Raw genomic sequence first — 14,697 nt, forward strand, 5'->3', positions numbered from 1 at the left:
TCGTTTTCTCTATGTCTTAGTGCAGCCCTTACTTTAAAGCATTTCCATTTTTAACAGTGCTTCTCAAAATTCACTAAGGTGACAGGGAAGAGAAGTAATAATCAGCTAAGGCATTTCCTAACCACTTCACCTGTTGATTAGAAAACCAATTCTCTTCAAGCACAAAATAAAATGAGACTCCTGCTAGAAATGAAATAAAATCTCTAGGCCTGGCTTCTGAAGCACATATACTTAAATGGGAAAGAAGTGAAGCAAAATCTCAAAAGCTAGTATTTTCCACTGTCCTGAACTACTGCACCTGGACTTCCTATCACTGCAACATCTGCAGGGAGATGGTGGAGGCAAAGCATTTATAAGCAGTTAGGCCCATGTGCCGAGGCCCTTCACAATTCAATGACAACTTTAGTAGAGGTGGAACCGTTAGAGCCCTTCCAAGTTCTAAGAGTGAGGTGGGAGTTCTTGGAAGGTAATTACCCAAAAATGACATTGTACCCTCCATGAGAATGGATTTTATAAGTCCTCCAGAGATAATTGCATTTAGCTGAATTTCTACCTCAAAACTGAAGAAAACTGGAAAAGCATGAGAGGAAATAATGAAGGTTTCCTTTTGTTATAGTTAACTCTGGTTGATCCTAATGATAAATTGGAGCTCAGACAACCATTCTGTAGACTTAAGTCCCAGTCAAACTCAGTTCTTTACAGGGTTTCCTAAGCTGCTTGACCAAGCTAGTTTTGCAAGTTCTGTCAATTCAGTGATGAAAGTGGTACTGATGCTGCATACCCACTGGGCCTCAAATCACAGCACCTGGAAAGTCAGAGTCACTGTGTTATACGTCCGTGCAACTGGCTAGTTCCTGGGATTACCTAATCAATCACTTTTGAATTTTTATTCTGTTTAAGGGTAAAGTCAGAAAGCAAATGATTAAATGATCAAGTTGCATCCTACAGCTGGTGTGTTTAATTTCATGCTGATGGGGTTTTAGCTTTAGTGGCTCAGAGTTTCAGTTCTGACACAAGAACACTTCTCATGACTGCTCTCTGAGAGACAGACAGAAAAGCAAGTGTTGGCCTAACCTCCAGGAATACCCGCTGCTGGATGCTAATTAGCGCAATACTACTCTTCTAGGTTTTGCAATTTTGATTACTGTCTTTTAGGTTAATGTATGCTCCTTCGAAGAATGATACAGATGAAAAGACTCTATTTTCATTATCAAAATAATGTAGGAATCTTTCTAGAGGAAACCAAATATATCATAAATGCCAAATGTGAGATCATAATACATTCCAAAGCACCAACAATCCAAATGGGACTGCATGTAAACAGCAAAGGTATTACTGATTCATGAACTTAAACCGTCATTAGTGTAACATGGACAGCTGGTTTTCCAGTGAACTGTACTAGACAGACACACATCCAAAAGGTGACAGACTTGAGTGTAGCTGCTCAAAGAACACAAAAGTGCAGTATCAACTGCTGTGTGCATCCTCACACATTTCTCAGGCGGGCAGACTCTTGGGACAACCTCATTTCTTCTCCAAACTGTTGTGCTATTAATTTTGACCAGGCAAACTTCGGTGGCTCATCCTAACTCTTTAAGGCTACATTCATTCTGTGTGTGCATGTACACACACACATGTATACACATATATATTTACAACACACATTTCTAAGACAAAAGGAAGTGCCACTCTTGCAGGAGGAAAAAAAAAGATGATAATCAGTTACAGATGTGAGACCAAGGTTTCCATAAAACAATTAGCATGGAACATTCCATCTAACTACAATTTTTGTCTTTTGGTTTGGCCCTGAGCTGTTTGTTCCTCCCACATCAAGTAGAGGAGGGGTGAGGTGGGTAGCAGAAGGAGAAGCCGCAGTGCACACTGCCAGCCCAGGTGTGCTCCTCACAAGGCCTGCCGAGTTGTCTTCCCCACGTCCATGCTGGGTGCCTGGGAGTTCTTTTCTGTTTCCAGCAGCTCATCAAAGATCTCCCTTAAAATGAAACAAACAATTAAACAAGGAATGCAGTGGACAGACAGAAGGTAATGATAAAGCCCACACAATCCCATTTGGTGCCTAAATTTCATCAAAGAACCAGATTTCCATCTTTTTTCTCTGTCACTAAATTTTTAAAAAGAGTAGGTATTATGGCACAAAGGGTTAAGCTGTCAGAGGGGTGATTCTAGTCTTGGCTACCCTCCTTCTGGTCCAGCTTTTTGAGAGTATGTGTGGGAAGACAGCAAGATGATAGCTCAGGCACTGCTGGTTTTGGCCTGGCCCAGCTCTGGCTACTGTGGTCAAATTGGTAGTAAATCAACAAAAGGAAGAGATCTTTTTCTTTTATTCAGAAGCCCTGTCTTTCAAAAAAATACTGAAAAAAATTTCTGAGGCTGACACTGTGACGTGGTGGTTAATCTGTGGCCTGTGACACCAGCATTTCATATGAGTGCTGGGTTGAATCTTGGTTGCTCTGTTTCCTATTTAGCTTCCTGCTAATGTACCTGGGAAAGCAGTGGAAAATGACCTAAACACCTGGGCTGGGCCCCCTGCCATCCAAGCAGAAGATCCTAATGGAGTTCCTGGCTTCAGTCTGGCTCAGTGTTGGCTACTACATCTGAGTAGTGAACCAGTGGATGAAAGAACTCTTTCAAATAAATAAAACTAAAAAAAAAGGCAGCTCACTTCTTTGTTCAATATCCTACTGGGTGCTGCTGACTGGCAAGAACTGGTAACAGTCCTAACAAATATGCTATCTGAGGGCTGGCGTCTAGCCTAATAATTGAAATGCTGGATGCTGGTTAGGACACCTGCTTCCCATAGCAGAGAACCTGGATTTCATTTCCAGCTCTGGCTCTAGCTCCCAGACAGCAGGGGCAACAGGTCAAGTAACTTAGCCCCTGCCACCTATCTAGGGCACCTGGACTGAGCTTCTGGCTCCAGGCTTCAATTCTATCTGAACCCCAGGCACTGCAGGCAACTGGGCAGGAATCCAGCAAATGGGAGCTCTCTCTGCATTTGTCAAACAAACAAACAAACAAAAACTACAAAGTTTCCCCATCTATATAAAGCAGATTCTCTAGCTGATAAAACTGGAGGATAAAAAGAATTTATGAGCGGCTGGCATGATGGCCCAAATGGCTAATCCTCTACAGCAAGCATCAGTCCCCTTATGGGTACTGGTTTGTGTCCTGGGTACCCCACTTCCTATTCAGCTCCCTTCTTCAGGCATGGGAAAGCAGAGAAGGATGGCCCAAGTCCTTGGGTCCTTGCAATCATGTGGGAAACCCAGGGAAAGCTCCTGACTCCTGGATTCAGGTCGGCTCAGGTCTGGCTGACGTGGCCATTTGGGGAGTGAACCAATGGACGTCTTTTTCTTTCCTCTGTAATCCACCTCTCCAATTAAAAGAAAAAAAAAAAAAACCTTTATGATAGGATAGCTTCTATCATAAAAAGTTTTAAAGTTCCATACCTAGATACAATATGGTAAATAATTAATGTTGGATTAAAGGAGAAAATACTCTGTTTAAGGAAATATCAAAGATGAGCCCCAACTACAGAAAACAAAACCCCAAACTCAACCAATCAAGTGGCAGGAAGCAGAAGGTATGTGGGTGCTCTTTAGTCCATGACCTTAGCCCCAGCAGTTTCTCACTTGTGCATATAAAAGAAGATGTAACCGCTCCGATCCCGATTATTCTGCACAGCAGCCTCCTGGATTTTCGAGACTTCCAGGTCATTGTAAGTAAACCAAGACTGTTTCTTAATGTCATACACATCACTAATGTAATGACCTGAAACAAATAACATCTTAAGACAGAGGTTTTTAAGAAACATACTAGATTCTTCTCAGCTGTAAGGAGTTTGGGGTAGAATGTAATTGGAGTCCTGTCTATCTGTCAGCAATAATGCTCATAAAAAGCCATTCCAAAACAGGTATGAAGAATTAAGACAGGAATAGGACTACAATCGGGTAGCTTTTTTTGATAAATATAGTTTGTTCTGAGGAATTTGGGTCATTTAAGAACAGAAAAATCAAAATAGTCATATCTATTAACAATCCACACTGAGATGATCAATAAAGACTTGAGAGCTTTTCTTTGCATTCATTTTTGACTTCTTAATGGTGGGTCAGGAACAATGTGAGAGTAGTTACTGCTGGCTACCACGCTTCCATGCACAGTGAGTTTGATGTGCATTTACCTGAAGAAGAGGTGCTGCCAATGTGACTGACAACGCTGATGAGTCGATAGGAATGAGGAAGATTTCCTGTCTGGGAAACAGAAATGCACGTTACTTTGTTTGTACAAAAACAAAGCACTGGAGGCTGGCATCCCACAAAAGGGTGCTGGTTTGAGTCCCACCTGCTCCATTTGCAACCTAGCTCCCTGCTAATGGCCCCGGGAAAGCATTGAAGGATGGTTCAAGTCCTTGGGCTCCTATATCCATATGGGAGACCCAAAAGAAGCTCCTAGGTCTTAGCTTTAAATTTAGCCAGCCAATGTAGGCATCTGGGGGGCAAACCAGTGGTTTGAAGATCCTCTCTCTTTGTGTCTCTCCTCCTCTCTGTAAATCTGCCTTTCAAATAAGAATAAAATAAACCTTAACAAAATCAAAAAAAAAAGAAAGAGCTGCCAGGACTTAAACTGCTACCCATATGAGATGCTAGCCATGCAAATCACACCAACAACAGATTCCATTTTTTCTTTAAAGAGAAAAAGCAAGAGAAGGTTGCTGTGTTGCTAAGAGATTATAAACAGCTTTTCACATTTTGGGTTATTTTTAAAAACATCTTAACACTTTTATGTGGAAGGCGGGAGTACAGAAAGGGACACACACACACGCATGCACACAGAGATCTTCCATCTGCTGGTTCACTTCCTGATTGGCTGCCAGACTGGGGCTTAGCCAGGGCAAAACCAGCAGCCAGAGACTTCACCCAGGGCTGCCATGGAGGTGGCAGGGGCTATCTTCCACTGCTTTGCCAAGTGCATTTGCAGGGAATAGCTTGGAAGTGGAGCAGTAAAGAACCCAAACCAGTGTTCATAATGGATCCTGGTGCCACAGGTGGGAGTGTAATGTGCTATGCCACAAATGCCAGCTCCCTGTTTTGTTTTTTTAAATCTATATTGAAATATTATAAGTGAGTAAAAACAACAAAAACATCTAAAAAGTGATATTCACCCATTCCAGCAGCAGTGCAAGGTTAAATTTTGGCCAAGAATTTAGGTCTATGTAAATCATACACTACCAAAATGCCCATTAGGTATGATACAGTAAAATACTTTTACAGATTTGTCATATGCTTTTTAAACTCCCTATTTACATATCTCTTTATTTGAATAGCAAAGACAGAAAGATTGGGAGTATGCTCCTGATTTCCCAAATGCCTATAAAAGGCAGAGTTGGGCAAGGCCAACACTTGGGAGCCAGGAACTCAATTCCGATCTGCCATATGGGTGGCACAGGCCCAAGTTCTTGAGTCTTTATTTGCTGCTCTCCAGGGTGAATATACACCTAGCAGGAAGGCAGACTTTGCAGCAGAGCTGAACTTGAACCCAGGCACTCTGATCCAGGACATGGGTATCCCAAGTGATATCTGAATGGCTGCACCAAAACTCATCCTTTCCCCCTCCCCCGGAATTTACCTTAACCAAAACTTGAAATACGGAAACATAATAATCATACAGTTTTTCTTGATGTACAGTACCTTAAACATGTTTAAGGTATTAAGAAATACTTTAGGGCCCGGTGGCGTGGCCTAGCGGCTAAAGTCCTCGCCTTGAACGCCCTGGGATCCCATATGGGCGCTGGTTCTAATCCCGGCAGCTCCACTTCCCATCCAGCTCCCTGCTTGTGGCCTGGGAAAGCAGTCGAGGACGGCCCCAATGCATTGGGACCCTGCACCCGCGTGGGAGACCCGGAAGAGGTTCCTGGTTCCCGGCTTCGGATTGGCACGAGCCGGCCCGTTGCGGCTCACTTGGGGAGTGAATCATCAGACGGAAGATCTTCCTCTCTGTCTCTCCTCCTCTCTGTATATCTGACTTTGTAATGAAAATAAATAAATCTTTAAAAAAAAAAAAAAGAAATACTTTAAACGAGTGTTTAAAACAAAATGCTTGTGGCCAGTGCCATGGGTTTATAAGTTAATCTTCTCTGCTGTGCCAGCATCCCACATAGACACTGGTTTGAATACCAGCCGTCCTACTTACAATCCAGCTCCCTGCTGGTCTGGGAAAGCAGCAGAGGATGTCACAAGTCTCTGTGCCCTTGGACCTACATGGGAGAGCTCCTGGCTCAGCCATTTGGGAATGAATAAGAGGACTGAATCTTTCTCCCTCTGTAATCCTTTCAAACTAAAATGAATAGCAGCGCAAGAGTCCAGAGTGGTCTAGTTAATATTATTCAACAGTTTTCACTGAATAATAAATAACTGAGTTTGGAATCAAGCTATAAAGATAATACTGCTACTGGGTAGAACTAAAGGTGTTTTTGTATTTATATGCCATCATTCAATTTCTCTCTATATGAACATAAAGTGTTTAGGATGAATTTCTATTTTATTTTTTTGAATTTTACATGTAAGGCAAAGCAAAGCCTAGGAGAAAAAAGAGTGCACTGATGGCTGCTCTGGACACTGCCATGGGGCCTCTGCAGACAAAAACCAGGAGGAATTCTGGCCATCGGATCCAGTCCACGTGGAATGAGCCTTACCTCGGCGTTTCTTTTCAATTCTTCAGCTTCAGCCTCTGTGTACTCCATATCAAAAACATCCTCATTTCCAGAGTCCTCATCAGAACCCAAGGAGTCCATGAAAGAGTTGTTAAACTCTGGAGAATACAAAGATAAGTTTTCACACAAGATCTTAGGATAGACACAGAGATACGATTAGCAAGATAAAATTGTGTCAGGTACATATATTTTAATTACTCTAAGAAAACAATACATTATTAGTGTTGACTTCACCCACAATATAGAATTTAGTGAATTCGGATTATCTGTAGAATTATATTTTTCATCTTTCTGAAAAAAAAAAAATCTATTATTGGAAATGCAGATTTACAGAGAAAAGGAAAGACAGAAAGGTCTTTCACGTGCTGGTTCACTACCCAAACGACCACAAAAGCAGCACTGAGATGACTGCAAACCGGGAACTTCTTTTGGGTCTCCCACATGGGTGCAGGATCCCAAGGACTTGTGCCATTCTCCACTGCTTTCACAGACCATAAGTAGGAACCTGAATGGGAAGCAGAGCAGCCAGGACATGAACTGGTGCCCATATGAGATCCCAGTTTCTGCAAGTGGAGGATTAGCCAACTGAGCCATTGTGCCGCACTGTTCAGCTTTATTTATTTATTTTAGATTTATTTCATTTATTTAGTTATTTTTATCAGAAAAGCTGATATACAGAGAAGGAGATACAGAGAGAAAGATCTTCCATTTGCTGATTCACTCCCCAAGTAGCTGTAGCAGCTATAGCTGAGCTGATCTGAACCAGGAGCCAGGAGCCTCTTATGGGTCTCCCATCCTTGACTGCGTTCCTAGGCCACAAGTAGGGAGCTGGGAGGGAAGTGGAACAGCTGGGACACAAATTGGTGCCCACATGGTATCCCAGTACATGCATGGTGAGGACTTTAGCCACTAGCTATCACGCTGGGCCCCAGCTTTGTTATTTATTTATTTATTTTAAAGATTCCATTTTTAAAAAAAAATTTTTTTTTTAAAGATTTATTTCATTTTCATTACAAAGTCAGATATACTGAGAGGAGGAGAGATAGAGAGGAAGTGGAGCTGCCGAGACCAGAACCAGCGGCCACATGGGATCAAGGCGAGGACCTTAGCCACCAGGCCACACCGCCAAGCCCAATTCCATTTATTTTTATTGCAAAATCAGCTACACACAGAGGAGGAGAGACATTAAGGAAGCTCTTTCGTCCGACGGTTCATTCCCCAAGCGGACACAACGGCTGGTGCTGTGCCAATCTGAAGCAAGCAGCCAGGAGCTTTCTAGGTCTCTTACACAGGTGCAGGGTCCCAAGGTTTTGGGCTGTCCTCGACTGCTTTCCCAGGCCACAAGCATGGAGCTGGGTGGGAAATGGGGCTGCCAGGATTAGAACCAGTGCCTTCAAGGCAAGGACTTTAGCCACTAGGCCACACCGTCGGGCGCCCCAGCTTTATTTTTTATGAGGTTTAGATTCCTTCATCATTTCTTACTGGTAGTCTGAATAGTCATGTCTGGGCCAGGCTGAAGCCAGGAGCCAGGAACGCCATTCAGGTGTCCCACGAGGATGACACAGTCAGATCTCCTACCTTCCTAGATGCATCAGTAGGAGGCTGCATCAGAAACAGCAGCTAAAATGCGATACTGGGACCTGGCACGATAGCGTAGTGGTTAAAGTCCTGGCCTTGCATTGCATGCCCAGAATCGCATATGGGCGCCGGTTCTAATCCTGGCAGCCCTACTTCCCATTCAGCTGCCTGCTTGTGGCCTGGGAAAGCAGTCGAACACGGCCCAAAGCCTTGGGACCCTGCACCCACGTGGGAGACCCAGAAGAAGCTCCTGGCTCCTGGCTTTGGATTGGCTCAGCTCCAGCCTTTGTGGCAGCTTGGGGAGTGAATCATCAGACGGAAGACCTTCCTCTCTGTCTCTCCTCTTCTATGTATATCTGATTTTCCAATAAAAATAAATAAATCTTTAAAAATAAATGAATAAATAAAATAAAATGTGATACTGGTGTTGCAACTGCAGGCTTAACCAGCAATGCCACAAGACTTGTCCCTCCAAATGTTTTTTCTTTTTTTAAAGATTTATTTACTTTATTACAAAGTCAGATATACATAGAGGAGGAGAGAAGGAGAGGAAGATCTTCCATCCGATGATTCACTCCCCAAGTGAGCCGCAACGGCTGCTGCGCGCCAATCTGAAGCCACGAACCTGGAACCTCTTCCGGGTCTCCCACACAGGTGCAGGGTCCCAATGCGTTGGGCCGTCCTCGACTGCTTTCCCAGGCCACAAGCAGGGAGCTGGACGGGAAGTGGAGCTGCTGGGATCAGAACCGGTGCCCATATGGGATCCCAGGGCGTTCAAGGCGAGGACTTTAGCCGCTAGGCCACGCTGCCGGGCCCCAAATGTTTTTTCTTTTAAATATATCTCTATGCTAAAGAAATCTAACCCTCATAAAATAAAGGTGAAAATAGAATGTAATCCTACAGATAATCCAGATGCACTAAATTCTATATGAAGTAAACTTCATGTAGATTAGAAGTCACAGAAGAGACTATAAAATAAATAAAAGATCCATTCTAAAAAAGCAGTATGCCTGTACTGGAAGAATCCATCTTTACTTATTTTTTTAAAACCAGATTTATTTATTTATTTGAAAGACAGAGTTAGGGAGAGGGAAAGAAACCGAATTTTTCTGCTGGTTCACTCCTGAAAAAGCCTCACAAAGACTGGACCTGCACAGATCTGAAGCCAGGATCCAGGAATTTCTTCTGGGTTTCTCAGGTGGGTGACAAGTGGTCATATACTTGGATATACTTGGGCCATCTTCCACTTCTTTCTCAGGCACATTAGCAGGGAGACCGATTAGAAGCAGGGCAGCTGATGGGTCCACCATGATGGCTCAATGGCTAAATCCTTACTTTGCAAGTGCTGGGATCTCATATGGGCGCCAGTTCATGTCCCAGCTGCTCCATTTCCCATCCAAAACAGTTGAGGATGGCCAAAACCTTGGGACCCTGCACCCGCATGGGAGACCCGGAAGAGGTTCCTGGCTCCTGGCATCGGATTGGCGCGTACCGGCCCATTGCGGCTCACTTGGGGAGTGAAACATCGGACGGAAGATCTTCCTCTCTGTCTCTCCTCCTCTCTGTATATCCGGCTTTCCAATAACAATAAAATCTTTAAAAATATATATATATATAACTGAAATGCCCTTCATACCTTGAAGACTTAGCTCAGTGGCTTTTTTGAGGTCATCATCTTCTTTCTCTTTCCAAGCCTCCTAAAAAGACAAGAACAAAGACAAGATATTTAAGAGGTACTGTTTAGGCTTATTTTTCAGCTTCTTTTGAAGTAACTGCTAATAATACTTTCTGTAACCTTATGGAGGTCTGGAATACAATCTTTGGGCTCACAAAGAAAAAAAGTTACTTACTGGCCCCTTACAACATAATGTTGGGTCTCGGTACAGCAGCCTAGTGGGCTGAGGTTCTTGCCTTGTAAGCACCAGGATCCCATATGGGCGCCAGTTTGTACCCTGGCCGCTCCACTTTTCTTTCAGCTCCCTGATTGTGGCCTGGGAAAGCAGTCGAGGATGGCCCCCGGCCTTGGGACGCTGCACCCATGTGGGAGACCTGGAAGAGCTCCTGGCTCCTGGCTTTGGATAGGCTCAGCTCTGGCAATTGCGGCCACTTGAGGAATGAATTACAAGATGGAAGACCTTCCTCTTTGTCTCTCCTCCTCTCTGTATATCTTTCCAACAAAAATAAATAATACCTAAATACACACACATATAAAAAATACTGGTTCCTAAAAATTTTGTTTTAAAGATTTATTTCTTATTTGAAAGGCAAAGACAGAGAGACAGACACTATCAGAGCCATCTGCTGGTTCATTCTCCATCTGATCCCAACAGCCAGGCTTGGGCTAGACTGAAGCCAGGAGCCTGGAACTCCTCATTCAAGATTTTCCATACAGGAAGGACCCAGTACGTGGGCCATCTTATACTATTTTCTTAGGCACATCAGCAGGGAGCCAGATGGCAATTGGAGCATCAGGACTCAAGCTGGTATTCATAAGGAAAGCTGGTGTCAGAGATGGCAGTTTAAATTGTATCATCATGCCAGCTGCAATGTTGGGGGTTAAAATGATTGAAATGTTAAATTTTCTCACCAGTGACATTTGGTTTATTAACCAATAACCACTCAATGTGAAATTTACATTGTAATTTCTTTTGTTCTTACATGCGCAGATGCCCAGCACATTGTAAATACTCTTTAAATTGCTGCTTCTCCTTTCTCCTGACTTAATGGCATTTGTTGATTTCCATGATATAATTACTCCCACAACGGGCCATACAAAACTACCCACATGATTCTGCACGTAGAGCTAGGCAGAAGGGGGTTTTGTTTCCTGAGCTGACAGTGAGCTGCCTCTAGCATACCCTTCACCCTATGAGACAAAGATGAATAATGCAAGATTATGATTGACAGGTTCTGGTTTCTTTTTTTTTTTTTAAGATTTATTTATTTTTATTACAAAGTCAGATACACATAGAGGAGGAGATAGAGAGGAAGATCTTCCATCCGATGACTCACTCCCCAAGTGAGCACAATGGCTGGTGCTGTGCCAATCCGATCCGAAGCCAGGAGCCAGGAACTTCCTCCAGTCGCCCACACAGGTGCAGGATCCCAAAGCATTGGGCAGTCCTCGACTGCTTTCCCAGGCCACAAGCACGGAGCTGGATGGGAAGTGGAGCTGCCGGGATTAGAACCAGCGCTCATATGGGATCCCAGCGCGTTCAAGGCGAGGACTTTAGCCACTAGGCCACGCTGCTGGGCCCAGGTTCTAGTTTCTTAATTGAACCACCATCACCTGTTGCCTTAAAGCTTGTGCTTTATCAGGAAGTTGGCATGACTCTGAGACTGGAATCCAGGAATTTGGATATGAGACACAGGCACTGAAAGTGACATCTGTTGCATCGAATGTCTGCCCTGGGGAAGCTGTCCCAATCAAGGCTTCCAATCTAGCTGCCCACTAGTACATCTGGGAAGCCAGTGGATGATGGCTCAAGTGCTTGGGCACCTGTCCTCCAAATGGGAGACCTGAATGGAATTCTGGGCTCTCAGTAAGACTACCTGGTTCTCCCTTTCCTGTAACTTTGCCATTCAAAATTCACTAGTTTATATGAAAGGCAAATTGGTGCTGGTGTTCTGGCACAGTAGGCTAAGCCACTGCCTGCATCACTGATGCTTCATATGGCCACCGGTTCTAGACCTGGCTGCTCCAATTCTGATCCAGTCCCTGCTAATGTGTCTGGAAAGTAATGGAAGATGGCCCAAATGGCTGGACCTCTGGCATCCATGTGGGAGATTCAGATGGAGATTCAACCTCCTGGCTTTGACCTACCCCAACACTGGCTATTGTGGTCATTTTGGGCAGTAACCCAGTTGCTGGAAGATCTCTGTGTCAACTGGCTTAAAAAAAAAAAAAAAGGCAGACTGATTGTTTACTTCTCAATGGCTCTAATAGCAGCGACTGGGTCAAGCTAAAGCCAGGAGCTGGAAATTCCATGTAGGTCTCCCATATGGATGGCCAAGGCTCAAGCATCATCTGCCTTCCCAGGAATTTTAGCAGGAAGCTGGACTGAAAACAGTGCACCTGGGACTCCAACTGGCCATGCTAAAATGAGATGAAAGCACTGCAAACAGCAGTTTAACCTGCAGAGACAAAACACCAGCACACACTGGCTATTTTTACAACCTACAAAATAAAAGTTGGACCAGAATAATCTCTAGCATGCCTTCTTCTAGCGTGATTTCCTGTTGCATACTATGGTAACGGAGAGCAACCAAAAATACATTTTGTTTCCAAATAGATTTGGATTTCAGAAATAAGTACAATGAGCAATATACCTGTTTCATAACTAAGTAAGCCTTGCTAAAGTACCCCCAAAATTTTCTTTTTCTTTTTTGGATCAAAGACACATCACAGGTAAATTATTTAAAACAACATGTGATACCCAGTTAAGCACTCAAAACCCGTTAGTCACTATTATTCTACTTTGCGGGGGAAGACAGGTACAGAGAGCTCCGTTCCATGACTCTCTTACTTGCTCTTGCAGGCTCTGAGCCAGCGCCTGCTGAAGCTCTTGCTCTTCCCGTTCCCGCTCCACGTCGTACTGCTGGAGCCAATCAACATCTCCCTGAGATCCCTCTGGAGTCTTGTTTTCTTTATTCTCATCACAGTCTTTAGTTATCTCAGCAAAACTGGCAGGATCTGTGGAAACACAACATGACAGGATCTTCGAAAATCCTTTCTAACAAATTGAAGTTTCTGGACTAGAGTGACATTTACTGTTTGGAAAGCAATTTACCTTAATCTCATCTGTAACTGGTTTCAAGCATGTCAGGGTCTCAGCTTCCTCAGCACTGCTGCCATTTTGGCAAGGACAAGATTTTGTGTGTGGGGGGATTTGTTGTACATTTTGTAGCATGTGTAACTGCATCCTTGGTCTCTTCCTATTAGATACCAAAAACACGCCTCTCCAGCTATGACAACTAAAAATGACAGACAATGCTACAGGTTCTGTGGGGACAACACTGCCCTTGGCTGAGAACCACTGATTTATTGTGAAATTAGGTCATCATCAGAAGCTAGGGTTGAGGACAGGAAAGAACAAACTTCCGTATTCATAGGAAGTATCCATAATGTCATGGGATCAACTGCTAGAAATACAACATTTAGAGTAAGTGAAAAAATTAGGGCATGACTGGTACTGAGGCATACAGTGGGTTAAGCTGCAGTTTCCAATGCTAGCATCCCACAATGAATGCCACTGGGAGTCATGGATGCTCTGCTTCTGATCTGGCTTTCTACTATTGTACCTGGGAAAGCAGGGGATGATGGCCCAAGGACTTGGGCCTCTGCCACCAATGCGGGAGAAAAGGATGGAGTTTATAGCTCCTGGCTTCCACCTAGTCCATTCCTGGCTGGAAAGTTGTGGCTATCTGGGGAATAAGCCAGTGAATGGAAGATCTTTATTGGTCTCTTCCTCTGTTTCTCAGCCTTTCAAATAAACAAACAAATAAATCTAAAAATCTAAAAAACATATAAAACCAATCAAGCTAAAAAGATATTTTTCTACATATTACATGTCAACTGAGCATATTTTTGCATTAATAAACAAAATGTATGCATTCTAAATGAAAAGAGTTAAGTTCAAAATAAATACTACACAAGTCTACAACAACCTGTATATTAGGGCAGCTAAAAGTCTATGGAAAAATGGAACAAAAAAATGTGTTTCAATCTAAGTTTTTGTTGTTGTTTTGTTTTGTTTTTGGTTAATCCTCTCCTTGTTAGCACCAGGATGCCATACAGCAATGATTTGTGTCTTGGTTACTCCACTCCTCATCCAGCTCCCTGCTCGTGGCCTGGGAAAGCACTGGAGAATGGCCCAAGGTCTCAGGATCCTGCACCCATCTGGGAGCTGGAAGAGGTTCCAGGCTCTGGGCTTCAGACTGCTTCAGCTCTGGCTGTTGTGGTCATTTGGGAATGAATAAATAAATATTAAAAAATAAAAATAAAGTACGTACATTTTATAACATTAGGCTTTAAAAAGTATGTTTTGGATACCAGACATTTGTTTTCATGAAACCTACCTGGCTCTGTGATTGTTTTGGGTTTCTCAGTTTCCACAGGGTCAGGATTTTCAGGCATTTCTTGAATGTCATCATCTGCAAACCCAGTATCTGGACTGCTGGTTGGCTTGTCATCATCCTCATGATTTGGAGATGGAGAAGCTTCTCTCTTACTTATCTCTAGGACGGCTGCTATTAGCTCTTCTTCATTCATCCTGTCAAATCCTGTATTTTCCAATTCAGGCTTACCAGGCTCTATTCTGCATAATTTTGGATCCTGAAGAAGATAATTACTTTTAGATCTCACAAGGATGCCTACAAATACAGCACATCAC

General features: G+C 43.4%; 1 protein-coding gene across 2 annotated transcripts in view; it reads right to left on the minus strand.

The window, feature by feature from the left end:
* Positions 1-1,722: 1,722 nt before the first annotated feature.
* USP37 (ubiquitin specific peptidase 37) overlaps positions 1,723-14,697 on the minus strand; it is a 75,836-nt gene continuing 62,861 nt past the window's right edge. For both annotated transcript variants that reach the window (XM_058665003.1, XM_058665004.1), the window contains 7 exons: positions 14,384-14,639; positions 12,832-12,998; positions 9,942-10,002; positions 6,710-6,825; positions 4,199-4,268; positions 3,651-3,789; positions 1,723-1,990 (listed from right to left, as the gene is read on the minus strand). In XM_058665003.1, the coding sequence (XP_058520986.1) occupies positions 1,903-1,990; positions 3,651-3,789; positions 4,199-4,268; positions 6,710-6,825; positions 9,942-10,002; positions 12,832-12,998; positions 14,384-14,639 (897 nt within the window). In that variant the 3' untranslated portion in view covers positions 1,723-1,902. The remainder of the gene's footprint in view (positions 1,991-3,650; positions 3,790-4,198; positions 4,269-6,709; positions 6,826-9,941; positions 10,003-12,831; positions 12,999-14,383; positions 14,640-14,697) is intronic.

The sequence above is a fragment of the Ochotona princeps genome, chromosome 5 (genome assembly GCF_030435755.1).
Source record: "Ochotona princeps isolate mOchPri1 chromosome 5, mOchPri1.hap1, whole genome shotgun sequence".
Taxonomy (NCBI): Eukaryota; Metazoa; Chordata; class Mammalia; order Lagomorpha; family Ochotonidae; genus Ochotona; species Ochotona princeps.